Source organism: Orycteropus afer, unplaced genomic scaffold (assembly GCF_000298275.1).
Source record: "Orycteropus afer afer isolate SDZICR_OR568_19922 unplaced genomic scaffold, OryAfe1.0 scaffold00076, whole genome shotgun sequence".
NCBI lineage: Eukaryota > Metazoa > Chordata > Mammalia > Tubulidentata > Orycteropodidae > Orycteropus > Orycteropus afer.
In genome coordinates, this window is record NW_006921663.1 from 2,826,798 (window position 1) to 2,852,173 (window position 25,376).

The 25,376-nt window shown below is 42.8% G+C and overlaps 1 protein-coding gene across 1 annotated transcript in view; it reads left to right on the forward strand.

The window, feature by feature from the left end:
* Nucleotides 1-4,971: 4,971 nt before the first annotated feature.
* The window catches only part of SETD7 (SET domain containing 7, histone lysine methyltransferase), a 65,219-nt gene continuing 44,814 nt past the window's right edge, over nucleotides 4,972-25,376 (forward strand). The window contains exons 1-3 of the mRNA XM_007941206.2: nucleotides 4,972-5,052; nucleotides 5,400-5,508; nucleotides 15,991-16,120. Coding sequence (XP_007939397.2) covers nucleotides 4,972-5,052; nucleotides 5,400-5,508; nucleotides 15,991-16,120 — 320 coding nt within the window. The remainder of the gene's footprint in view (nucleotides 5,053-5,399; nucleotides 5,509-15,990; nucleotides 16,121-25,376) is intronic.

Sequence of the window (25,376 nt, forward strand, 5' to 3'; positions counted from 1 at the left end):
TAAAAAAAAAAAAAAAAATCCAAACCCAAGCCAAGTGCCATTGAGTCAATTCTGATGTCAGAGCAGAAGTGTATCAGAGTAGAACTGTACCACATAGGGCTTTTTATTTTTTTAATGTTTTTACTTTTTTTTTTTTTAATTTTTATTGTGATTTGGGTGAAAGTTTATGAACAAATTCATTTTCCAGCTATTTAAGGTTTTTAATGGCTGGTTTTTTGAAAGTGGGAGCATAGTGCCTAAGGCACTTGACTGCTAACCAAAAGGCTGGCGGTTCAAACCCACCAGCCACTCCTTGCAAGGAAGGGTGAGCAATCTAGTTCGTGATACCACCTCGGAAACCCAAGGAGGGGTCGCTATCAGTCGGATCCGACTCCACAGCAGTGAGTTTGGTTTTTGGTTTTTTGGGTGGACTCAAACCTCCAACCTTTCTGTTAGTAGCTGAGAGCTTAACAATTTGCACCATCCAGGGACTCCAGAGAGGCCTCTAAAAAATGAAAAACCAAACCCATTGCCTTCTACTTGATTTCGACTCATAACAGTTCAACAGAGTAAAACTTCCCCATAGGGTTCCCAGATATTCACATTTTTATAGAAGCACACTGCCACATCTTTCGCCCCAGAGCCACTGGTGGGTTCAAATAGCTGCCTTTTCTGTTAGCAGCCGAGTGCTTTACCACTGCACCACCAGGGTTCCTATGAAAAGGTCCCTGAGCTTTCCTAATGGTAAGGTCCTAGAGGGTTCTGCCACTTCAGGAGCATGGAGACCTGGGATCCTGCTCCTTCCTTTCTAGCTTCTTCAGCCCGACAAGTTGAGGATCCAGTAACAGCCAATACTAGTGAATCCCACAGGAGTTCCACATCCACTCGCTTTTTCTTGATTCACTTAGCATACAGAGTGGTGAGTTGACAGAATTGTTTCCCCTGAGTGTAGGAAGGCACATATCCAGCCTGGAGAAACATATTTATTGCAAGAGTTATATCAGTCTTCTAAGTAAGCACCAGCCTTCTCCAAGGAAAGGCATGGGTGGTAAAATGAATAAAATCAACTCAGTATTTTGACTGCTTGCTGTGGTGAAAGAGGAACTCCTTTTTCCCACGTGTGCAGAGAGGGAACATATCTTTAGATGCAGGGAAGCTAAGCCAGATCAGCTAAGCAAAATCACGGAAGCAAGCTCCACTCCTAGGGCCTATTTGATATCCCTTTTCTCTCTGGTAGAACTAACTGTTGTGGTGCATTGGGGTTTTCCACAGCTAGAAGCAGAGCCATGGTTCTGCTGCTATTGCTGCTGCTGCTGCACATTGTTTGTGATTAAGAGCTTTATTGATTTTCTAGCCCATGACCACATTGGTTGGGAAAGAGTATGACAGGAGGAAATGGTAGAAAGCCAAATGGAAAGAGCTTATGAAATGAGCTCTCAATGAAGAAAACTGTGGGAAAGAATGTGATGGAAGTAGATTTGGGGCCAGTAGATGTGGGAACAACTCAAAAATGCCTTCAAACCTGAGCTGAAACAAAGCACTTGGCCAAAACACAGGAAGAGGATCCAGTCTGTGAGAAAGAGTCACCACTGTTTATATAAAACAGTAAAATCCTGTCAGTAAAATCATCACTGACAATGCTTTGCTCTCATTCTGTACCAGGCACTGTGCTGGGTTCTGGGGCTATAAATAAAAATCAATCAGTCTAGAGAAGAAGACTGAAAATATATACAAGGTAACTTGTAAAAATGCAAATGTATCATATATATATATATATATATATATATATATATACACATACACATATATATATATACATATATATATAGTGTTGTTATGTGCTGTCCAGTCAGACCCAACTCATAGCGACCCCTCCTTAGGTTTCCGAGGCGGTATCGCTACGGAAGGAGATTGCCCCATCTTCCTTCCAATATATATATATATTCCTCCAGTTGGTTACCTTTTCTCTGTGGCATTCTTTCCTATGTATTCCTGCCCTCTAAGCTATCTCCCCATGCAAATACTTCCCTTCTGATCTCTCACGGTTGATTATTCTAAGAAGTATACCTACCTGGTCCAATTGTTCATCTTCTAAGCCTGACTACTGTTTGGCTGGAAGCCATAGGAGTGAGTTCAATTCCAGGCCCAAAGGGTGACTAGGGTCCATAGTCTTGGGGGTTTCACCAGCCTCTGTCAGACCAGTAAGCCTGAGCATTTTTAGGATTTTGGGTTTTCTCTCCCACATTTCTCTCCCACTCTATCCAGTTCTCCTATTTTGGTCCCTTTCTGAGTGGTAGCCGGGCACCATTTAGTTCTAGTCTGAAGGTCATATAGGCTGAGGTTTGCAATTAGTCCAATTAGCTTGGACTAATTGCTTCCGTGCATCTTTGATTTTCTTCATTCTTCACTCTGACAAAGAGAGACCAATTGTTGCACCTTAGATAGCTGCTCGCAAGCTTTTAAGACCCAGTCACTACTCACCAAAGTAGATGTAGAACAATGTTTTTGTATAGTATGTTATGCCAATTGAGCTTGACATACCCCGTGACCATGGTGCCGAGCCCACAGGCCCAGTGACTCATTCCCTCAGTGTTTGGCTGAGGCTAAGAAGTTATAACTTTGCCCTATTAGCTCTATTATATATATAGACCTTCTTAAAGCATATACAAATATGTGTGTAGAAGTATTGTCTGACAAACTTATATATGGTCATGGTATATTCCCTTTTATCCACCCATACCTGATCAAAAAATGGAAGTGTTTCTTACGGAAGCCATAAAAATACGTTGCCTGGACTCTGGGCCCAGAGCAAGCAGGCATGAGTGGTGGGAAAGGGGAGATGGGACTCTGTGGAGATCTGGTGAAGCACTCATTCCTGTGACTACCCACTCTGCCAGCAATACCCTAGTCACCACACCCACCCACTTACAGGTCCAGACGAGGTCTGTTTCAGCAATGGGCACATTTCCCTGAGGTAACAGGTGCAAAGGGAGCACTTCACAGTTTAGGTGGGAAGTGCAGGCTAAGAAAACCTCATGCCACCAAGGGAGAGTTTTGAACATAATTCTCTAAACCTAAAGATATAAGCAGTACACTTGTGGCATGATTCTGCCTCACACATACATGTACACACACACACACAAACAACCACCATGAACCTGCTTCTCTGTGGTTCCAAATGTGTGCTTTGAGGAAAGATTGCTTCCATCCTACCTTCCTTCTTTCCGTTGGCCCCCCCTTTGAATAAAGGAGTTAAGTATTCGGACTGCCTCTTTTAGATTTCAGCATCGTTGTTGCCATTGAAAATAAACTGAAAACTGGGGAAGATGATGGGTGTCTGGTGTGTTTTTGTACATCAGTGTAATATATAAGAGAAGATGACATGTAAAATGGGAAAATAAGAAAAAATATTATATAACTAAAAAATGGGTAAGTTCAGTAAAAAACTTTTTTTAAAGTCATAACTGAAATCTTGTTTCTGTGGTTCATGTTTGAAAATGATGTAACCAGAAGTGGTTCCTTTATCTCCCACTGCAGGAATACCTTCTCTCCATAGCCTTGGGGCCCAGATACTTGTACTGGAGGACTTTAAGGAGGTCTAAGCCAGAGATTTCAAAGAGGTCTAGCGTAAGCTGGAGGGTCTCACAACAGGCTAGCCTAAACCTGAAGACTTCAGAGTGATCTAGTCAAGCCTTGGCCAGAAGACTTCAGAGAATTTTAGTCTAAGCTAGAGGGGTGGTCTAGCCTAAGCTGGAGAACCTCAGTGTGGTATAGTTTAAGTCAGAGGGATCTTATAGCTGTGTAACCTAAGCTTTTTGTTTCCTGGAGGAAGATTTCAGGCCGGCGGAGGTAGTCTCCTGGCCCCGCTCTGAGTCCTAACTCCTGGCTCAGGCCCTCCTCTGTCTTTCTAAAACAGTCAAAAGGGCTGAAATTCCTGACAGTGTATGGGAAGGAATGTCCCTAGCATTGTTCTCTTCACAGAGGAAAAACTGAACTTAAAAAACAAGCCTACAACTTGGCATTTAAGCACAGAGCTAAAAGCAAGGCGTGGTCTCCTGAGTGCTAGAAGTACTTTGAAATCCCCAAAGTCTCATTCATTGTTCAGAAAACAAAACGGAACAACTTTTTTTGCTCCCTTCCCACTTCCACCTCATCCCCTTCCACTGTGCAATAGCTGTGCCTGGCAGATGCCCAGAACAGCACCCTGCAATTCCACAGTACATTGTGCACATTTGCATCCATTTAACCAGCTATTTAAGGCCGCCCTTTACCGCCACCTGTAAGAGGCAGCGCCATAATGACACTAAGACGCTGGGCCGCGAGCCGGTTCTCCGGGGTTTCTCCATTTGAAGACACTGAAATCTGTGAAGTGGCTGCCACTTGGGAAAACAAAGCGACAACGGGGGACATGACACACACTGGGCAGGAGGCGAAGAAGGGTGGCGCACGCCACACGGAGCGAGGGTCGTTCCTCCGTAGTTCCTTTACCCATTACCACAATCGCAAGAACTTGCAGGGCCTTATAAGGAACCCGTTGCCCTGTGGGTTTGAGGACTTTCTGCTCCTCACAAGGACCACTCCGCGGTCCCGAGAAGGAATGTGAACAGGACGCGCTGGGGTGAGACCCACAGTCCAGCGGAATCCGATCCCAATGACTCCCCCTCGACTCCAGGATACCGGCTAGCGGGCGTGATGGGGGTTCGCGGGGACATCCGCGCTCGCGTGCGTGGCGCACCCGTGCAGCTCCGGGTGGCAAACCGGCTGAAGTGGAGGCGAGGGCGAGAGGAAGTCGAGGCGCCAGAGCGTCAGAAACGCTTCTCTAGCTTCCTCCGCGCTGCGGAGGTTGGGCCGAGGGGGGCCAGCAGGCACTGCGCGGTGGACTTCCATCATGCCCCAGGAACAGCTGGAGGTCAGGGGCTCGAAGCCCCCAAGAGCGGGTACTCGGTGGCCTGAAGTGGCTGCATTCAAGAAGCCCGCGACGTCCAGGACCGCATGGCGCGCTCAGAGCTCGCCAAGTCGCACATAAGCAAAAGACAATCGGTGGGTCCTGAGGCTTGTAGGCTGGGACGCAGAGTAAGCGCGGACCCAGAGCTTACTTCTGGGAAGGGACAGGGAACTGTCAATCAGCGAGGGAGGGAGCGCACCGGCGCTGGGTGATGTCAGCGGATCAGCTGCTCGATAACAAAGAGGGGGTATTACAGGAGAAAGTTGCAGCAGCGGCGGCGACCGCAACAGCACCCGGGAGCCTCGGAGACGAGGGGCAAGTGGCGGAAGGAAGGAAGGACGGCTGCTGCCGCAGCAGTTGAAGGCCAAGGAATTAAAAGGGCTGCAGGGGGAGGCAGTGCGAGCCAGCCCCGACTGCTCCTCCTCTTCCTCCTCCTCCTCCAAACTCGCAGGGCTGAGCCCCAGCGCTTGCTTAGCCGCCGGGAGCACCGGGAGGGACGGGAGGCAGCCGCGCGGCCCAGAGCTGGGCAGGGTCTCCAGTCGCCATGGATAGCGACGACGAGATGGTGGAGGAGGCGGTGGAAGGTACAAGCATTTCTCCGGGGCCGGGGAAGGAGACGCGGAGGGCTCGAAGCGCGGGAGGAGTGGCGGGCTGCGGCCGGGAGACACCGAGCCCCGCGGCCGCCACTGTCCCCTATCCGGGTGGCCGGCTGCCCGGCTCTGGCGGGGGACGGGTAGCCACGGCCACGCCGCCAGGGGCGCTCACTGAGCGGTGGGACGCAGTCTGGGAGCCCGGCTCGGCTGGGCCGGGGCGCCTGGGAGGATAAGGCTGATCATTCCCGCCCGGCCGCAGCCTGCATCCGCCCTCGGAGTTGCAAAAGCTGCCCGGCACTTCGGCCTCCCTCCTTTCCGGGATAGAGGAGCGGTGCTCCAGAAGACAGACCCAGGGAGCAGTCCCCAGGAGTAACCCCCTAGCCCGTTTTGGCAACCCTCAGCCTCTGTCCGCCGCCAGCCCGTTCCTTCCGCTCGCCGCTGCGCCCCGCGCCGACCAAGGCCGTGTCTGGGTCGGTCCCCTGGCGCATCGCACTGGCACGTGGCAGCTGTGGCCCGAGAGGCCGCCCCTCCGAGATGAAATCATTGCAGAGCAGTGGACTACCGTCCCGACTCGGGGTTCGAACACACACACTCCGGGAGACCAGTGGCCCTAGCCTGTGCTGTCCCCGAGCGAACTCAGTCACACCGACCCCTCCCCCTTCCTGCTTCCGAGCACCGGTGCGGCCGCCGCCACGCTGTGCAGGCACGCCGCAAGCCCGGACTGAAATTGCTGGGTGACACTTAACTTTCTGAATTCCTTGCAGTTGGCTGTGGGTGATATCACCGCTTTGGCGTCGTGTTTCTCCACCCCTTCTCTTCTAGCGCCCCTCCCCCTACTTTTCTCGCCACTTTGTTTTGCTGAGTTTCTCCACCTCTTGCTAGTTCTAAAAAAACGAGGTGGGGACGTTATACAATCTCGATGTTTGTATCCTGAGATGTTATGATTTTGTAACAGTGAATATTGGAAAATATCCTTAGCGTTTTACTTTATTTGGTTCTGTCCCCAGACTGTACGTCGTGATGTTTTGCAATGTTGTGTAGTATTATTCCAGAATATTTTAAACCTCCCATTTAAGTAAATAATTTTTAGCTGCTGATTAGATCTGGTTTCTATCTAATCTGTATAAACAAGTTCTCACAAACAGTACAAATGCATTAGGGTACATGGTAATTTCTTCACTGAGACAAGAAAGCCATTTTTATACTTTTATAAAAACAGAATTGATTCCATTTGAAGTACACTAGAGGTTTTAAGATGATATTAAGTAGAATAATATTTCTGAATTCTCCAGAAGAAAATGTAACAAGCCAACTTAAATATATATATATATATATATATTTAAGAAAATTTAAGTTAAGAAAATTTGCAGCATGTTCTAACTCACAGAGCTGTTTATTAGGTAAAGCGAATGGGGGGAAGAGCTTATTGGGTCCAGAGACATTCAGCAGATTCATAAGAAGCTACCTTAGAATTTAAAAGTTACTGACTTCTTATGCTTCCTTCTTATAAAAGATGGATGAAAATGCTCTTCTTGATTTGTTAGGGTTTGCTCTCATTATTTAAAGCTTGATTTCACTTGTGAAAATTTAAAGTAAACTCTTGGTCAGGGGCAATGATCCCCAGCACCTTTCCCTTTGCAGACCAGGGTCCCATTGCCCTTATGTTCATTCACAGAATGTAAACAGGCTGCTTTAGAAATGCATCACTGTTGCTTTTGAGATTGTCCAGTGGATTAGAAATAGGAAGGTTCTTACTAGTTTTATAGGGAGAGGATATGTATGATTGTCCAAATCAGAACACTGTTGAGGTGAGAGGGGGAATTGTTAATACTTTTGCTCGGACAGCTGGCTTATTAAGCCTTGAATGTATGGGCCAATTCAGGACACATGGTGACTCAGTTGTACCTAACTGTAAACAGACTAACACAGAATCTTTGAAAGTCCTTAGAAGAATCTCAGGCTCAAACTCCAGCAGGGCTTGGTGTGCACATGGCAGTAAGCTACACCCATGGGCTTTTCTCCAGTGGTTTTAGTGCTTGCTGTCTGTAATGCTTTTGACTTCTCAACATCCAACACACACATGAGGAAATGGAGTAAACTTTCCCAAAGAGAAGCCAGTCTGAATATTTTAGTTTTTAAGTACCATCTAAACTACCTCTGTCTCCATAAACAGAATCTCTGTTCTCAATAGTTTTTATTCTCATAGCCATTTATTTTCTATATTTGTTTTTATTATGTGCAGGCTCTGTGCTAAGTGTCTCCTACATATTTTCCGTTCAGTCTTATGAGCTGTGTTCTGATAAGATCCTAATTTTACAAGAGAAAGGAACTGAGGCAAGGAAAGTTAAGATATTAATCCAAGGTCACTTAGGTAGGTGACAGGTTTAGAGCCTCCAGAACCCCACTCTATCATATCATATGTCACCCCACATTTTTTGTTTTCATGGGCCAGTTGAATATATAAAATAGTTACTGAATTTGGAAGCAAAAATTAAATATTATGTCAATATCACTCTTTACCAGTGTAACTTTGAACATTGGGTAGTTTTCAGGGAGAAAGGTATGTATGGACCTTCACTTTACTATAGAAAATTCTCTCTGGTTGTTTGTTTACAACCTGTTAATTGCCCATTTTCAACTGTTTTCTCAGCACTTTTCTTTTGGATTGTTAGGAATCATTCCTTAAATTAGTTAAAAGAGACTCAGAGTGACTTTCAGAAGAATATATTTGGGGGAAGAGAATTTAACTTAACAGAAGTTAAATTTAACTGCAACAGATAACAGACATCCTTTTCCTTCATTAGAAATTTACTCTGGGAAGAAATTGATTTAAATGTATTTGGTCACATCATAGACATTTTGGTTTTCTGTAAGGGTAGAAATGTAGATCAGGTGAAGTTCTAAACTCAAGAGTAGATGAATCCCCACGGGGAGAGGGGGTCTAGGAGTGTGGGCCAGGAGGCAACATTCTGTGTACCTGTGTATGCTGTGTTCCTTTGGGAAGGCAGCAGGCCTTGGGCCTCAGAGGCTCTCAGAACACCTCGTGACTCCTGCTGTGGCTTTTTGAAAACTCCAGTGCTCATTGGTTAAGTGGAGAGTGATGCTTTGTTTTCCAGTGTTACTCTTCAAAGCCTTTGGGAACAGAAATATTTATTATTGTATCTATTTCTCTTTCTATCCATAGATACAAAGGTAACTATAATATGGTCCCTAATAAACTTTCAAATAAATATGTCATATCTATACAGATGTATTGTGGTGGATGGGAGGAAAACAAAGAATTACTTCCAGCTTGGGGAAATAAATGGAGAGAGATTTCTCAGAAGTAGCACAGAGCTGAGAGGGGGAACCTCGTGAGTAAAGACATAAAAACCAAAACCAAATTCATTGGCATTGAGTCAGCTGTGACTCATTGACTCCCATTGGGTTTCCAAGGTTGAAATCTTTATGGAAGTAGATTGCCTCATCTTTTTCCCAGGGAGCAGCTGGTGGGTTCGGAGCAGCTTGTGGGTTTGAATCACTGACCTTTTGGTTAGAAGTCCAGCGCTTTAACCACAGCTGGTGGGTTTGAACCGCCAACTTTTTGGTTAGCAGCTAAATGCCTTAACCATTATACCACCAGAGCTCCTGGTAAAGATTTGGAAAAAAAAAACAAAAAAACCTCACTACCGACTCGACGGCACATAACAACAACAACAACAACCATTGAGGTGATTCAACTCATAGCGACCCCTCCGAGGGGGTATCTCTACGGAAATAGATTACCCAGTCTTCTTTCTGAGGAGTGGCTGGTAGGTTTGAACCTCTAGCCTTCTGGTTAGCAGTCAAATGCCTTAGGCACTATGCCACCAGAGCTCCTGAGTAAAGACATGTTGTTGTTGTTGTTATGTGCTGTGGAGTCAGACCCAACTCATAGAGACCCCCTCCTTGGGTTTCCGAGGCAGTATCGCTACGGAAGTAGATTGCCCCATCTTCCTTCTGAGGAGTGGCTGGTGGATTTGAACCACCAGCCTTCTGGTTAGCAGTCAAGTGCCTTAGGCACTATGCTACCAGAGCTCCCAGAGTAAAGACATAGAGATAAAGAATTATACAGGCATACCCACTGCCACCGAGTGGATTCAGACTCAGTGACCCTGTAACACAGAGTAGAACTGCCACAGAGAAGGTTTCCTAGTCTGTAAATCTTTATGAAGCAGACTGCCTTATCTTTCTCCCACGGAAGAGCTGGTGGGTTGGAATCACCGACCTTTTGGTTAGAAGCCCAATGCTTTAACCACAGTGCCACCAGAGCTCCTGTATGTGAGCATATTCAGAGAAGAATTACTCAGGTCTGCTGTAGCATCGGGCTCGGAAGAGGAAAATTAGAGGGTAAGACAGGGAAAGGAGGCTAGGCCCAACTCACAGGCTAAGAACATGGACTCTGCGGGGAGCCATGGGAAGCTGTGGGGGCCCTGGAACTAGGAATGACAGGATCAGAGCTCTGCATTGAGACGATTAACAGACAGTAGTGAGCAGGGCAGTTGGAGGGGCTGAAACCACAGCTAAAGTAGGCACCTAAAACTCGCTCTGCGGTCATCCTGATGGGTGGTTCAAACCCAAAAAACCAAACCTGTTGCTGTGGAATCGATTCTGACTCATAGTGACCCAGTAGGACAGAGTAGAACTACCCACAAGACGTTTACGAGACGTTTCCAAAGCTGTAAATCTTTACAGAAGCAGACTGCCACATCTTTCTCCTGTGGAGGAGTTGGTGGGTTTGACCCCTGACCTTTCTGTTAGCAGCTGAGCACTTTACTATTGTACCACCAGTGTTCCTTGATAGGCAGTTATGAGGGCTCTCAAATCAGCAACCATGACAGGAAAAAGGAAAGGCCTGTGGACACTGAGGAAGAATGCTCAAAAAGGAGAAATACCAGAATCCCTACAACTAAGGTGCCAGGAATGAAAATAACCATCTCAGTATTTCACTACCTGACTTCCTCAACATAGTAAGAGTATTTTTTGTATTTATTAGCAGCCCTACCTGTCTCTAATAAGATTACCAATGCACTTGTAACTAAGCAAAATGCATGTTAAGTGTTCTAGTAGCACCCTTTCTGTGTGAGCCACACATTAAAATTATGGCCCTAACAACTAATAACTGAGCTTTCACAAAGAATTAATCTTAAAAATAAAATTACATGTTTAACAACCAGAATATATTATCATGAGGGCATGTTCTTTGCATTAAAACAGAATAAGCTCACCTTTTATTATTATTTTGCTTTTTTTTTTTTTTTAAGCAGTATTCTATTCTACAAAACCAACAATGCATGTAAGGGCCTCTTGTTCTGAGGGAACACACACACCACTCTCAGATCTCCTGTGAGTAAGCCTGAGGCAGGGCTTCTCTCCAGAAGCAGCAATTGTCCGTGATTGCTGATACGTACCATCGTACCATCACCACACGGAATACGGGGCTGGTTTTATCAGGGTGAGGAAGAAGCTCAGAGGTAACTGGAGGGAAGAAATTTACATTTCTATCTGTTCAATAGATAATAATCTTTATAAAAAAAAGTGTAAAAGTACACTTGTGACATTGTTATGGTTTCTTTCTTCAACATCTGTAAATGTGTAAAAGCATTCTGTGGACGTATAGATGGCACATTAGCTGGGCCCAGTGTTATTAACACAGAGCAGTCATTCAAGTTTGTTTTCCCTGTTGCCTGGGCCTGATGCTTACCCTCCCTTTGGTGGGAAACAGCCCTTGGGCTGTTGGCTGATGTAGTGCTTTTCACAAATTGACCTCAATCTGAGAAGGAACACTAGTGTTTCCCTTTGAGTTTGATAACACTTGGGAACCATAGGAATTTTCATCTAGCATATGCTGTTAAAAGTCTCGGTGGTTCTATGACAATTATCTTAACTATGAAGACTTCTTCTACTCTGCTAGAGACCTGGGGATGCTTACCTTTTTAGAGGTACTTTCTTCCACTTTCTGCCCTTGGGGAAGGAGCTCTGGCAGCGTTGTACTTAAGGTACTTGACTGCTAACCAGAAGGCTGGCGGTTCAAACCCACCAGCGACTCCTGGGAAGGAAGGTTGGGCAATCTACTTCCATAGTGATACTGCCTTGGAAACCCAAGGAGGGGTCACTATGAGTCGGGTCTGACTCCAAGGCACATAACAACAACAACAACAACATCTGTCCTTGGGTGGTACTCATGGACTGTGCTTGACTACTAACCTAAAGGTTTGCTGTTTGGACCCACCCAGCAGCACCATGGAAGAAAGGCCTGGTGATCTTCCATAAAGATAACAGCCAAGAAAACTCTGTGGAGCAAGCAGTTCTACTGCATAACACATGAAGTGGCCATGAGTCAGAATTGGCTCAAAGACAGTGGTCTTGTTTTGTTGTGGTGGACTATCAGTACAGAAGAAAGAGTTTCTGCCAGTTTGTCCTTATCTAGAGACAAAGGGAATTGAAGGATTTGGGAGAGGAATTCTCAGCGTTCATTAGCATGTTAATGGGGTTAGCATGTTGGAGTGGTTAATGGGGTTCTTGGGCAAATCACAGAGCCTTGCTGTATTGGCATCCTCATCTGTAAGATGGGAATTTGGGGAATTGTTGTGAGGTTTGAATTAGATAATAGGAAAACACAAAACCCTATGTTGCATACAGAGACACACAAATTTTTCTCTTCCTTGTATTTCGTTCTGTGTCTCTCTCCATCAGATTGACTGTTATAAGACAGATACTGCATGATCTTATTATCCAGATGGATTTGAATAGGAGTTCATACCAGAAGCTTTTGTAGCACTAATGTTGAAAGGAGACGTGAGGACAGTGCACCCACTCTTTTCTCTTCTCTACAGTTCTTTCTTTGGAAAGTCTCTTTGTTGTTGTTTTGGATATAAAGTTCTATACTGGGCAAAATACTCCAGGCTATTAAATATACAGGGTGGAAATCTTGAATGATCACAACCCTGTATTTCTAACTCCTGGTAACTGATCACTTCATCCTCCTTTTCAAAGGATGGGAAGAAAACTAAAATAAGTCAACAGAGGGTCCTCCTGGGGTCTGATAGGAAGACTCTGGGTAGTACAAACAGTTAACACACTCACCTGCTGATGTTAAGATTAGAAGTTCAAGTTCACTCAGAAGTGCCTTGGAAAAAAGGCCTGGCAAGTTACTTCTGAAAAATAGGCCATTGAAAACTCTATGGCTCATAGTTCAACTTTGACACACATGGGGCTGCCATGAGTTGGAGTCGACTGAACAACTACCAGTGAACTGTATTATGGCAGAGAAAGGCCACACAAGTAGGCATCTCCTAAATGCAATGCTGGAGCTCTGGTGGCATAATACCTAAGGCATTTGACTGCTAACCAGAAGGCTGGTGGTTCAAACCCACTAGCCACTCCTCGGAAGGAAGACTGGGCAATCTACTTCTGTAGTGATACTGCCTGGGAAATCCAAGGTGGTGTTGCTATGAGTCGGATCCAACCCGACAGCAGTGAGTTTTGAGTGCGTTAAATGCAGTGCCACCAGAGAAAGGGCCATTATTCAATAGCTCTTTTCTGTTCTTCCCACCAAGAGAATAAGATGATGGGACTTCTTCACTGGCCTGTTGAAAGAGGCATTGAGATAGTGTCCTTAATGGAGCAGGGTTGATACTTTGCTCTCATCTTAGTTGGTATCAGTACTGTCCCTTAAATACTTTAAGAGTATCATATAACACTTTCAGGTTTTGTACTATATCTAAACTCCATTGCTGAGGATGAAACTTTAGTGTTTTGTTTAGGACTAGTGTGACTGGAAAAGGAGCTCTGGTGGCATAGTGGGTAAGGCATTTGGCTGCTAATCAGAAGGTCAGTGGTTCAAACCCACAAGACACTCCGCAGAAGGAAGGTGGGACAATCTACTTCCATAAAGATTTACAGCCTTGGAAACTCAATGGGGGTGGCTGTGAGTCAGAATCTACTCAATATCAGTGAGTTTCAGTGAGTGTGACTGGAAAGGCACTCTGGTGGCTTAGTGGATAAGGCATTTGGCTGCTAACCTGAAGGTCAGCAGTTCAAAATCCACTACCTTCTCTGCAGGAAGATGAGCAGTCTACTTCCATACTGATTTATAGCCTTGGATTCCCGGTGGAGGTCGCTATAAGTCAGAGGCAGAATCAACTCAGTATCAGTGGGTTTGTTTTTTTGTTTTTTTTGGTTTTTAGTGTGACTGGAAGGAACTCAGGTGGCGTAATGATTAAAAGCCAAATGCTGCTAACCAAAAGGTTGGTTACTCAAACCCACCAGCCACTCTGCAGGAAGAAACACCAGGCATTTTGCTTCCATAAAGATTAACAACCTTGGAAACACTACGGGGGAGTTCTACTCTGTCCGACAGGGTCGCTCTCAGTCAGAATCAACTCAATGGCAATGGGTATTGTGACTGAGGGAAGATGGAAATAAATGTGTGTTATATCTTTTTCTCCTTAGTGTTCATGTTTATTATAATATTTCTCTTGATCTAAAATGGAATAACAGACTTTATCCAACACTAACTTTTTAAAATCTGAAGCATTGTCAACAAGCTAGTAAATTAATGTGAGGCTAAAATGATTATTTTGGTATTTATACCTAAATCAAAAGTGGGAAGCAAGATTGATAGTAATGTTAATGGCTGTGTTTAATTTGATCCCAATAACTTTTCATAAAAGAAACTTTTTAGCTATAAACAGTGATCTCTTTTTTTATGAAAAGGAAAAAAAGTAGATTTTGTTTTATTTCAGTGGGAGATACATCATCAGTAGATATTTAATAAGTAACTGTCCAAATTATTTCATATGACTCAAGTGCCATTGTGTAATGTCACGTACAGTTGTTTTTTGAGACAGAGGAAAGCAAGTATGGACTAGTTCACTCCAGACCATTAATTATCTAGTCCTTCATAGAAGAAGTTTGCCAGGCAGCATCTGACTGCTGACACTTTGGTGGGGAAGCATTGAAGATGTTAAGTGTAAAAAGGAATTGCATCTATTATGATTTTATTTAAGTTGCCATATTGTATTATAATATGTTCTAGTCATCCATTCTGAACAGAGTCAGGTGTAGCTATGAAACGTTATATTTGTCCATTGTTTTATTTTTATATTATCAGTGATATATATATGCTTTATAAGAGTGCTTGCTACCATCTCTTCCATGAGGTATTATTCTTTAGAGGAAAACATTTTAGGAGATGAAAGCCTTCATTATGGTGGTGTGTTGTGTTTTCTTTATAGTGCTGTATCTGTGAGCCATCTGGAAGCCACATTTAAGTGATAATGTACCTGCATTGCACACAATGTTTAATGTTTTCATACCTTTTTCATCCATGACTCAAGTTAGCCCAGGAAAAGGCCAGTAGATTAACTGTTGCCTGTATTTTCACCGGCCATTGCAAAATCAACTCATCAGAATAATGAGGAGATACAAATGAGGTGATTCCTGTGTCTTGTGAAATATGTAGATAGTAAGTAAAACCTAAACACCAACTTTAAGCAGAAATATTAGAATATACCAGTCTGTGACCCAGGAAGAACCAGTCATTTAAAGATTACAGCATAATAACTACTGCTATATAAAGTCACTATTTAAATGGCCATGTGGACACTTCTGTTGTCGTTATGTGCTGTCGAGTTGGACCTGACTCACAGCAGCCCCTCTTTGGGTTTCCGAGGCAGTCTCACTATGGAAGTAGATTGCCTAACCTTCCTTCCGAGGAGTGGCTGGTGGGTTTGAAGCCCCAGCCTTCTGGTTAGCAGTCAAGTGCCTTAGCCACTATGCGACCAGAGCTTCTAGCTATGTTTAAAATACAAACCCTCTAAACAAAGTGTTAGAGGATGTTTAATAAGAATGTTACTAAATATTCAAAGTGAAAAGATTTTGTAAAGTAAAATAGAGAGTTTAAGGTTAATAACTATATAATAAATAATATGTAAAATCATATTATATACTTTATTTCTAGACTTAGATCATTTATTGCAAAGGGCATGCATCTGGTAATAAATTATAAACCAGTGCTAAATAAGTTAAGCATGAGCGTTTTAAGCATGAGAGTTTAGGAGCATCAGTTCCAGGTATGCCAAAGACACTGTAGCATTTAGTAAATTGTAACACGCACTGCAGATGTGATGTTGATAATAACTCTCAGTCTCCAGTAAGATACAATCTTATTTTGGGTTCATATTCTGAAACATATCTGAATCCTTTTGTTGTGGGCTTGTCAGTTCACAAAGCATACAGAATAGTCCAGTTGATCCTGCTCATGCAGGCAGGGTGAGAAACCTCTGTGCGTTTCCTGTCCACTCATGCCAGGGAAGGGACTCTAAACACCAACTTTAAGCAGAAATATTAGAATATACCAGGGATGTTTGCCAGGCGCCATCTGACTGCTGATACTTCAGTGGGGGAACATTGAATATGTTAAGGTTTGCCTTGTGGTTTCCTTTCTCTCAGGGCACCTGGATGATGATGGATTACCGCATGGCTTCTGCACTGTCACCTATTCCTCTACAGACAGATTTGAGGGGAACTTTGTTCATGGAGAGAAGAATGGACGGGGGAAGTTCTTCTTCTTTGATGGCAGGTAGCACACAACAATTTTTAAAAAATGTTCGTCGTTACGTTTGATACCTTAATGTTGATTTCATAGCTAGTGTTTTCCACATTCTACCTCTAGTTAAAAGTATTTTTCACTGTACAGTTCTTTTATTTTTTTGGTGGGGGCATGGGTGGTTCAACAGTAGCATTCTCACCTGCCATGAGGAAGAGCCAGGTTCGATTCCCAGCCAGCACACCTCATGCAGAGCCACATCTGACTGTCGTTGGAGGCTTGTGTGTTCCTGTGATACTGAACAGATTTTAGTGGAGCTACCAGACTAAAGTGGACTAGGAAGAAAGACCTGATGGTCTAGTTCAAAGATCAGCCATTGATAACATCACAACCAGTATTCAGGATGGCAGAGAACCAGGCAGTGTTTCATTCTGTTGTACATGGATCACTATGAGTCGGGGAACTGACTCGTGGGCAGGTAACAACAACTGGGCTCTTTTTGCTTTGCTTTGGCTTCTGTGTGAAGATGTAGTGATAGGTGGTAATATCTGTAGGATTCTTCTCTTTTGAGATGAGATGGGGTTGCACTGGCCAAGCTTTGTGACAGTGGCTTTTAAATTCAATCAACTTCAGAAACAAAGAGTGACCGTGAGAATGTTGTAAGCATTTACAGGAATTCAGTACCATGGGAAAGGCCAGCTGTTTTCAGACCAGTTTACTGGGTAATATAAAAATGGGCACCTAAAGCAGGTTATAGGATTCTGTGGGAGCTCTCTAAACCTTGGAATTCCTTTGGGGAAGGAAATGTCTAAGCTGACATCTGAAGGATAATTGCAGCGACTGGCATATGACCCAGCTTCCCTTTGATGGAGGTGGAATAGGTTGTTTTAAAAGATGTTAGCAGTTGCTTGGGCTCTCCAAATTATCTGCTATAAGGAGGAGGGTCAGGGAAAGCAATTAAAACCATCCATAGAACTTTTAAAATTTCACTTTGTGTATTTTTAAAAAATTATTTTCTTTTATTGTTGTTGTTGGGAATATACATAGCAGAAAATACACCTGTTCAAGTTTCTACATGTACAGTTCAGTGACACTGATTGCATTTTTCAAGTTGTACATCCTTTCTCACCATCCTTTTCTCAGTTGTTCCCCCTGCATTAATATAAACTCACTACCTTCTAAGGTTCCTGTGTGTAATCTTTTGAGTTGCTGTTGTCAATTTGATCCCTTGTAGATGGTTCTTAAAAGAGTGTGTTGCTCAAGGCAGACATTCTTTACTAAACTATTGTTTGGTTTTAAGGAAACTTTAGGGGATATTTTTGGTTTCAGGTTTAAAGATTATCTTAGGGCAATAATTTCAGGGCTTCATCGAGCCTCCATGGCTGCAGAAAGTCTGAAGTCCATGATAATTTGAAATTCTGTTCTGCATTTTCCCTCTTTTACCAGGATTCTTCTACAGAATCTTTGATCAGAGTGTACAGTAGTGGTAGCAGGGCACCATTCAGTTCTTCTGATGTGATAGCAAATGAGGCAATTGTTCATGGAGGCAATTAGCCACACATTCCATTTTCTTCTCCTGTTCCTGACTCTCCTTCTTCATCTGTTGCTCCAGGAGAATAAAGACCAATTGGTTCCTTGCAAGCTAAAAATTTCATTTTAATTCCAACCTTTTCTATTTTCCCTAACCCCTCTCAGCCTGCCTCTTTTTTTTTTTTTTTTTTTTAAACAGAGATTTGCCTATAAACAGTAATTTTAAAATTGTCAGGACTTTTACTTCCTTTCTTTTGCTCTGTTGTGAATACCTGATAGATACCTGAGTCCTATAGAAGCCTCTTTCAAGATGTGGTATCAGCCCTAGCCTTTTGTAATCTTTGAGTGTGTGTGTGTGTGTGTGTGTGTGATTTGAGTGAAATTTGTTTTTCCATACAGCAGTTCATTTTGTTTCATGACATTGATTATAGTCCCCATAATGGAACAGCTCTATTCCCACTTCCTCCCTGTGGTTACCTTTTCCCTGTGTCCTTCTTTGCTGTGCATCCCTGCCCTCTAAGCTATCTTCCTGTGCAATTACTGCCCTTCTGATCTCCCATGGTTGATTGGTCTAAGGAGTGTGCCTACCTGGTGTAAGTGTTCACCGTATACACCTGTCTTTTGTTTGGCTCTTGTGATCTTATAACCTGTCCAGAGGATATTTTTTCCTGCCTTATTTCCATAGCAGTTTATTTAGAGTGCTTTTTTGGAAAGTGACACTTTTTACCTCATACTATAATTATTAATTTATTCATTCAACAAATATGTATTTATGTCAATGTCTTGTTTCCCAGGACAGAGAGTTCCTTGAGGGCAGAATCCATATCTAATTTGTCTTCTATGTTTTGTAGCACCTTCCCTTAATTTGACACTTGAAAAAAAAAAGTCCTTGCTGAATGAATGTAGTAGCTGGAAGAGCATATAGAATTCACCCAGAATAAAGCCTCCCGACCCCACCCATACACATCCATATACACACATGCTTTCCAGATGAAGAGGTAGGGCTCGGATGGGGTATAGGAGTAGCTATGCAGCAGAAGTTAGTAATGGCAAAGCCAGATCAAAATCAAGTTTTTCAACTCCTGACCCATCACTCTGTGCTACACACAAAACCTATTGTGGGAACTGACCTAGCTTTGCCATATTATGCTTTTTCAAAATGTTGATCCTATCCTTGAGAGTTGAGATGCTAAAATTCTTCAAAGATGGTTTTATAGACTAATGAATATATATATATTTTTTTCAGAATAAGTCTAATGTTTCTTATATAGACTATCTAGAATTTATCCAAAGGCCAGAGTAAAGGATAGTTCTGTAAGGCAACTGTGGGTGCCTTCTGCTTTTAGCTTACTTAGTCCTTTACGAAGGAGCTCTGGTGGTGCAGAGCCTAAGGCATTTGACTGCTAATCAGAAGGTTGGCGGTTCAAACCTACCAACTACTTCGCATAAGGAAGATGGGGCAATCTCCTCTTGTAAAAATATACGACCTCAGAAACCCAAAGAAGGTCACTCTGAGTCGAAATCAACTCAATGTCCATGAGTTATTTTGAGTCCTTTAAGAATATTCAAGAAGTATTTCCCAGCCTTTTTCTTGTCGCACACAGCACACGTGAAAATTGATATTGCTTGTCTCCTGGGCTGGAGCAACTGTCCCCAAGAGCTCTGACAGCCCCAGACCCTGTCCAGCTGTCCTGAGGGAAGTTGGCACCTTCCCAAACCAGTAACCTGTACCTGGTATACCAGGGTGCTGGGCTTACCAGTTTGGAAGTTCTGAGCTGGAAAATGTGAAAGAAAGAAAACTTTTTAGTAGCAACTGGCCTCAGTATTTCCAGCTGGCTACAGAGTCCTCTCTGGGCCATACCAATAGTAATTAGCATGGGTCAGTTCCTTTCGCCTACTTGTTTCCACATGTTACTGAGCAAAGTGAGCCAAAAGACACTGCTAACATTTTTCTTTATGGAAGTCCAGTGTGAACTGATTCCCTTTTCTTCTCCTTCTTTAACAATCCATATTTTACATTGTCTGTTGGTCTGCTGACTATATTTTCCTAAACTGAGCAGGATTTTGGCATGCCTCTAACCAGGTGATAGCTGCTGTCAACATGACATGGTTTAAAACATGAAGAGAGATGGGGAATTTTAAAGGTAAAGTTGTGATTTCAATTTGATTGTTTGACTGATCCTAGTCAAAACTGAGCAACTCATTGTGAAAACAGTCTATCAGGTTTGGTTTAATGTAGCCTTGGTCACTGGCTAACTTCATAGTCCTGATACACAGTGTTTTGAGGCATGAGACCAAGCTCCTGAACCAGTGTGTCAAGAATGAGTTACAGGTTAGCCCCAAGATGCTGATCCCCTCAGCCTGAACAGTAGCCAAGTGGTGCCTGAGACTTCTCAACAACTCCTCCTTTCTCTGTCAAGCCACTCCTCGCTCCAAGCAGCTTCATCCACTTATCCTAGTGTGTTGTACAATTACAGTAATTGCCATGTGCTTCGTGACTTGAAAAAGCTGAACATTCGGCCAGAAGCACTCGGCCAGTAACTGTCTTTGGGACAAAAATAAATTCATTGGCTTTTTTTTTTTTTTTTTTCCTTTTGAGGGCTAATTTGCTAATTTTTATACCCACCACTAAAACACCTGTAGAGACAGAAGTCAAATAGTAGACTCAAAGAATGATAGTGTTAGCGAGGACCTCAAGAAGGTTCTCTTTGTTAGTCTTCTTCAGATAACTAGGGGCTAATACCATGGACTGCTAGAAGAACTAACAGATCTGTCCTGGAGGAAGTCCAGCCAAAATGCTCCTTAGAAGCGAGAATGGCCAGACTTGGTCTCACCTACTTTGGTCATGTTGTCAGAAGGGACCATTCGCTGGAGAAGGATGTCATGCTTGGTAAGGTGGAGGGTCAACAAAAGAGGGGAAGGCCTTCAACAAGATGGATTGACATGGTGGCTGCGACAATAGGTTCAAGTATAGCAGGGATCATGGAGGTGGTGTGGGATTGGGCGGTATTTCATTCTGCTGTGCATGGGGTCACTATGAGTCGGAAACGACTTAACGGCACCTAACAACAACAACAATACCTTGAGGGATTGTCTGGGTGATGCAAATGGTTAATGTACTCACTGCTAACTGAAAGGTTGGAGGTTCCAGTCCACCCAGAGTTGCCTTGGAATAAAGGGCTGGCAGTCTATTTCCAAAAAGTCAACCACAGAAAACCCTATGGAGCACAATTCTACTCTGACACACATGGGGTCACCATGTGTTAGTGTCCATTCAACAGCAGCTAGAAAAAATCCTTTGAAGGAAGAAAAGTCAGTATTGTTACTTCTATTCCAAATGATGAAGTAGGGTGGTGACAGGATCTCAAAAGGTCCTTATCATCTTCTTTTCTAAGCCCTATACTGATCCTGGAAGCTCTGGTGGCATAGTGCCTAAGGCATTTTTTACTGCTAACCAGAAGCCTGACAGTTCAAATCCACCAGCTACTCCTCAGAGGGAAGGTTGTAGTGATATTGCCTCAGAAACCCAGGGAAATGTTGCTATGAGTTGGATCCGACTCCACAGCAGTGAGTTTGGTTTGGTTATACTGATCCTGGATGAGACATCTGCTGAAAGGATTTGCTGTAAAAATTAGCATGATGGTCTTTAAGTTTCTATTAGAGCTTAAGAAAGTTGTTCAGACCTGTAGTGCTGGTTTATGTCCTTTCCAAAGGGTTTATTTGCAATTGTGGAAATACCTATTCAAAAAGAGAGGAAAGAAATCACAAAGTGTAGTGACAGAAGACTTAGCCTGATACATTCTGATCTTATAGAAAACCTGAACCTGGGTGTACGATTTAGGAGAGGATTCCAAACAATTAGGATTTTATATCAAGAAAATTCTAGAATCCATTTTCTTCCCTTTGACATAGAATTTGATAAATCTGAATACGAATTTAAAATATCCAGATCACCTGGAAAACTGGCCCCACTAATTTTTTTAAAACAAGACCTTAGATGCAGACAGGAAATTAATAAATTTTTAAAAATTGCAAATGTAGCAAAAATTAAAACTTCAAGAAATAGGAAAATGTAAAAAGTGCTCCCATCCCCTTGTTGGAAGGAAGATAGGGCAATCTACTTCCATAAAGATTTATAGCCTCGGAAACCCAGTGGGGGTCTCTATGAGTCGGAAATGACTCAATAGTAGTGAAAAAAGTCCCCTTGTCATGGAGGTCGCCATTGTTGGCAGAGAATTTAAGCATCATAATTCAATAAATTTGAGGTAAGTAAGGAATTAGCTATCTATTTCTATTGTTGCTGTTGTTAGCTGCTGTCAAATTGGTCGCACACTCATGGCAACCTCATGTACAGTGTGTTTGGACCCTTGTGATCCATAGGGGTTTTCATTGGCTGATGTTGGAAGTAGATTGCCAGACCTTTTTCCTAGTTATCTTAGTTTACAAACTCACTGAAACCTGTTCAGCATTATGGTAGGAATTGAGCCAAGGTGCACATGGAAGGGAAGAATTCTACCACAGAACCACCACTGCCCTGTTTATTTCAAGATCAGTTTAAATAGTCAAATGTACATTGTTTTCTGCTTAACCGCTGTCTCAGCTTCAGAATGTTTACTAATTTTGAGATCATAATCAGGAATTAGTCTCCCGCATTATGTGACAAAATGTAGAACAGAAAAAGCTTTAAGTTGGAAACTTAAAGTCAGACCATTCATCCTTTATCTGATACTTTATCCCATATATGAGGAATGAATAGGAGACTTGACCTTATTTTTGAAATTGTCTATTCACACAGCTATTGTTTTAAAATGTCCCCCTTTTAAAAGGAAAGAAGAAAATTATTGTACGATTTGGTAATAGTGACTTCTTAGCATCTATTCTTTGATATTGAGTTCAGGGCTTTGAATCTGTTCATTCTGGTTCAGCCTCCTGCTGAGAAGTTGCCCTCCATCCCTAATATACGCAGAGTCTATATTTTAACACAATCCCTGAAGAATTACCTGGAGATCATGTTAAAATGTGGATTCTGACTCAGTATATTTGGGGTGGAAATGCAAATTCTTGGGAGGGGGTCAAACCAGAATGAACCAGTTCAAAGCCTTGCCTTAGATAAAGGCATTTACTTAGTGAGAAGAAAGAAATCCTGAAGTTTGGTTTGTGTGGCTCTGGAGTCTGTCACCAGTATATTTGCTGGAGTAATGTGGAGTATTATGAAATATTTGTCTTAGTTAAGGTTCTCTCGAGAAACAACCAATGATACATACATATAGATAGAGATAGAGATATACAGATAGATAGATAGATGAATATACCAAAACCAAACTAAACCAGACCCACTGCCATCAAGTTGATTCTGACTCATGGCAACCCTATAGGACAGAGTAGCACTGCTTCATAGGGTTTCCAAGGCTGTAAATCTTTATGGAAGTAGACTGCCACCTCTTTCTACCATGGAGTGGCTAGTGGGTTTGAACTACTGACCTTTCAATTAGCACCCAAGTACTTTAATCATCGTACCACCACCACTCCCTATATGTATATCTAGAGAGAAGGACAGAGATTTACTTCAAGGGATTGGCTCATGTGATTGTGGGAGCTGTTGTTATTATGTGCCGTCGAGTTAGACCCAACTTACAGCAACCCCTCCTTGGGTTTCCAAGGCAGTATCACTATGGAAGATTGCCCCTTCTTCCTTCTGAGGAGTGGCTGGTAGGTTTGAACTGCCAGCCTTCTGGTTAGGAGTCAAGTGCCTTAGACACCACACTACCAGAGCTCCTGGCAAGTCCAAAATCTATAGGTCAGATGACAGACGAGACTCCTGCAGGCTCACAGGATTATGAAGGGCTGACAAGTCCAAAATCTGGGGTCAGGCAGCCAGCTAGAGACTTCTGCAGGCTTGTGTCCCAAGATTCCTGGGTCAGGAGATGGCAAGAGTGCAGAATGAAAAGAAAGTTCTGCCAAGATCTGTTTATAGTCTGAAGGCAGAACATATCCTACCTAAGGAAACCCCCTTTTCAACTGATTGATTACATTATATGAGATTACCTTATGGAAGGTGATTATGTTATGTTATGTTATGTTATGTTATATTACAGAACAACAGCTAGTGTTTAGGCAAACCATAGCCTAGCCAAATTGACACATAAAATTAACCATCACAGTATTTGAAATGCTTTAACATCTCTAATTTTCATACTGATCCCCAATTCTGGACATTTATTTTGATTTCTTTCATTTCTTAATCATATTCAATGTGATCAGGACTTAAAATCTAAAGACAATTTAGTGGGACAACTTACAAATCCTAGAATGGTAATAAGAAAGAGAAATTTTAGTGCAGATTGACATTGGGCTATATGATATTAAACAATATGAGGGTTTTTAGTCTGATTATGAGACAGAGATGAGGTAATTCATTCAGCTTTATTTTGTTATATTGTTAATGCTTTTTCTTGACATGCCAATTAGATTTCAAAGTATGGTTTACTACTCCAAGACATCATTCTCCTCTCCCCAAGTCATTTTCTGATGTTGATTTGCTACATTATTATGTCCAGCCTAAAAGGCTCCTTTAGTTTATTACTCACCAAATAACCTGAAAAAAAAAATGAGATTGCCCATCTGGTGAGCCACTGAAAAAGAAACATTTTTCAGGAGATAAATCCACGTAGGATTTCTTGTGCTTAGTTTTTAGGATGTACTTGGTCGTGTTTCAGAGAAATTGGAGTTGGAATGGACCGTGTATTCCAGCCTCCCACATGAGGCAAAAGTCCCTTCTATGTTCCTGACGCTCATCCAGCTTTTGTTGGAACCAGGCTCAGCAAATATATTCATCCGTATTCTAATTAATTCTTAATTCTGATTAAGGCAAAAAAAGAATTATGATGTACAAGAAATGGAGTGGAAGTGAACCTATCTACCATTTGTTCCACACTGGACACATTGTCACATTTTGTTGTTGGGAGAGGCCATCAAGTTCTTTCCAACATACAGTGACCCTACAACAGAAAAACAGAACAAAACAGTGCCCCCCCCGCACCATCCTCACAGTTGTTGCTATGTTTGAGCCCATTGTCGCAGCCACTGTGTTGATCCGCCGTTGGGAGTCTTTCCCTTTTTTGTTATATTTTACCTTCATAAAAACCTGTGAAGCAGGTTTTTTGATCCCATTTTACATATGCAGAAACCAAGGCACACAGGTTAGGAAGGATTGGAACTGACATTCAATCCAAGATGGGTTCAATTCTGGAGCCATTCCTCTTTTCACTATCTCCACTACCCTCTTCTAACTAGAAACAAAGAAATAGCTATGATCTTGACTGCCTTTCTTCTGTGCTTTTACTTTAGCTCCCTCATGAGCTGTACTTGTGAAAAGTACAAAGGAGTCCTGGGTGAAATCACTTACTGTCTTGTAGGAGCTTTAACAACTTGTTAGGAGCTTTGAGAGGTTGATGGAAGGTTTCCCTGAGGAATCACTCAGAGGAGTCCTGTTCCAGGTAGTCTGCCTCTCCGAACTTCTGTTCTCTCATTTCTAAAATGGAGATAATTATAGTTACTTCTCAGAGTTATTGTGAACATTGAAGGAGAAAACCTTTGAAGACATAGAATGTAGAGTACCCAGTACATACTCAAGGGAAAAAGAATCATTATCTTTTATTATTACAATTACTATTCTACCGAGAGGGACCAGGTCTTCGGGAGCAAGGTAAGCACAGGCGTAGCACAGAGTAGCAGGCCGGAAGAGCAGGAGGAAGGGGTG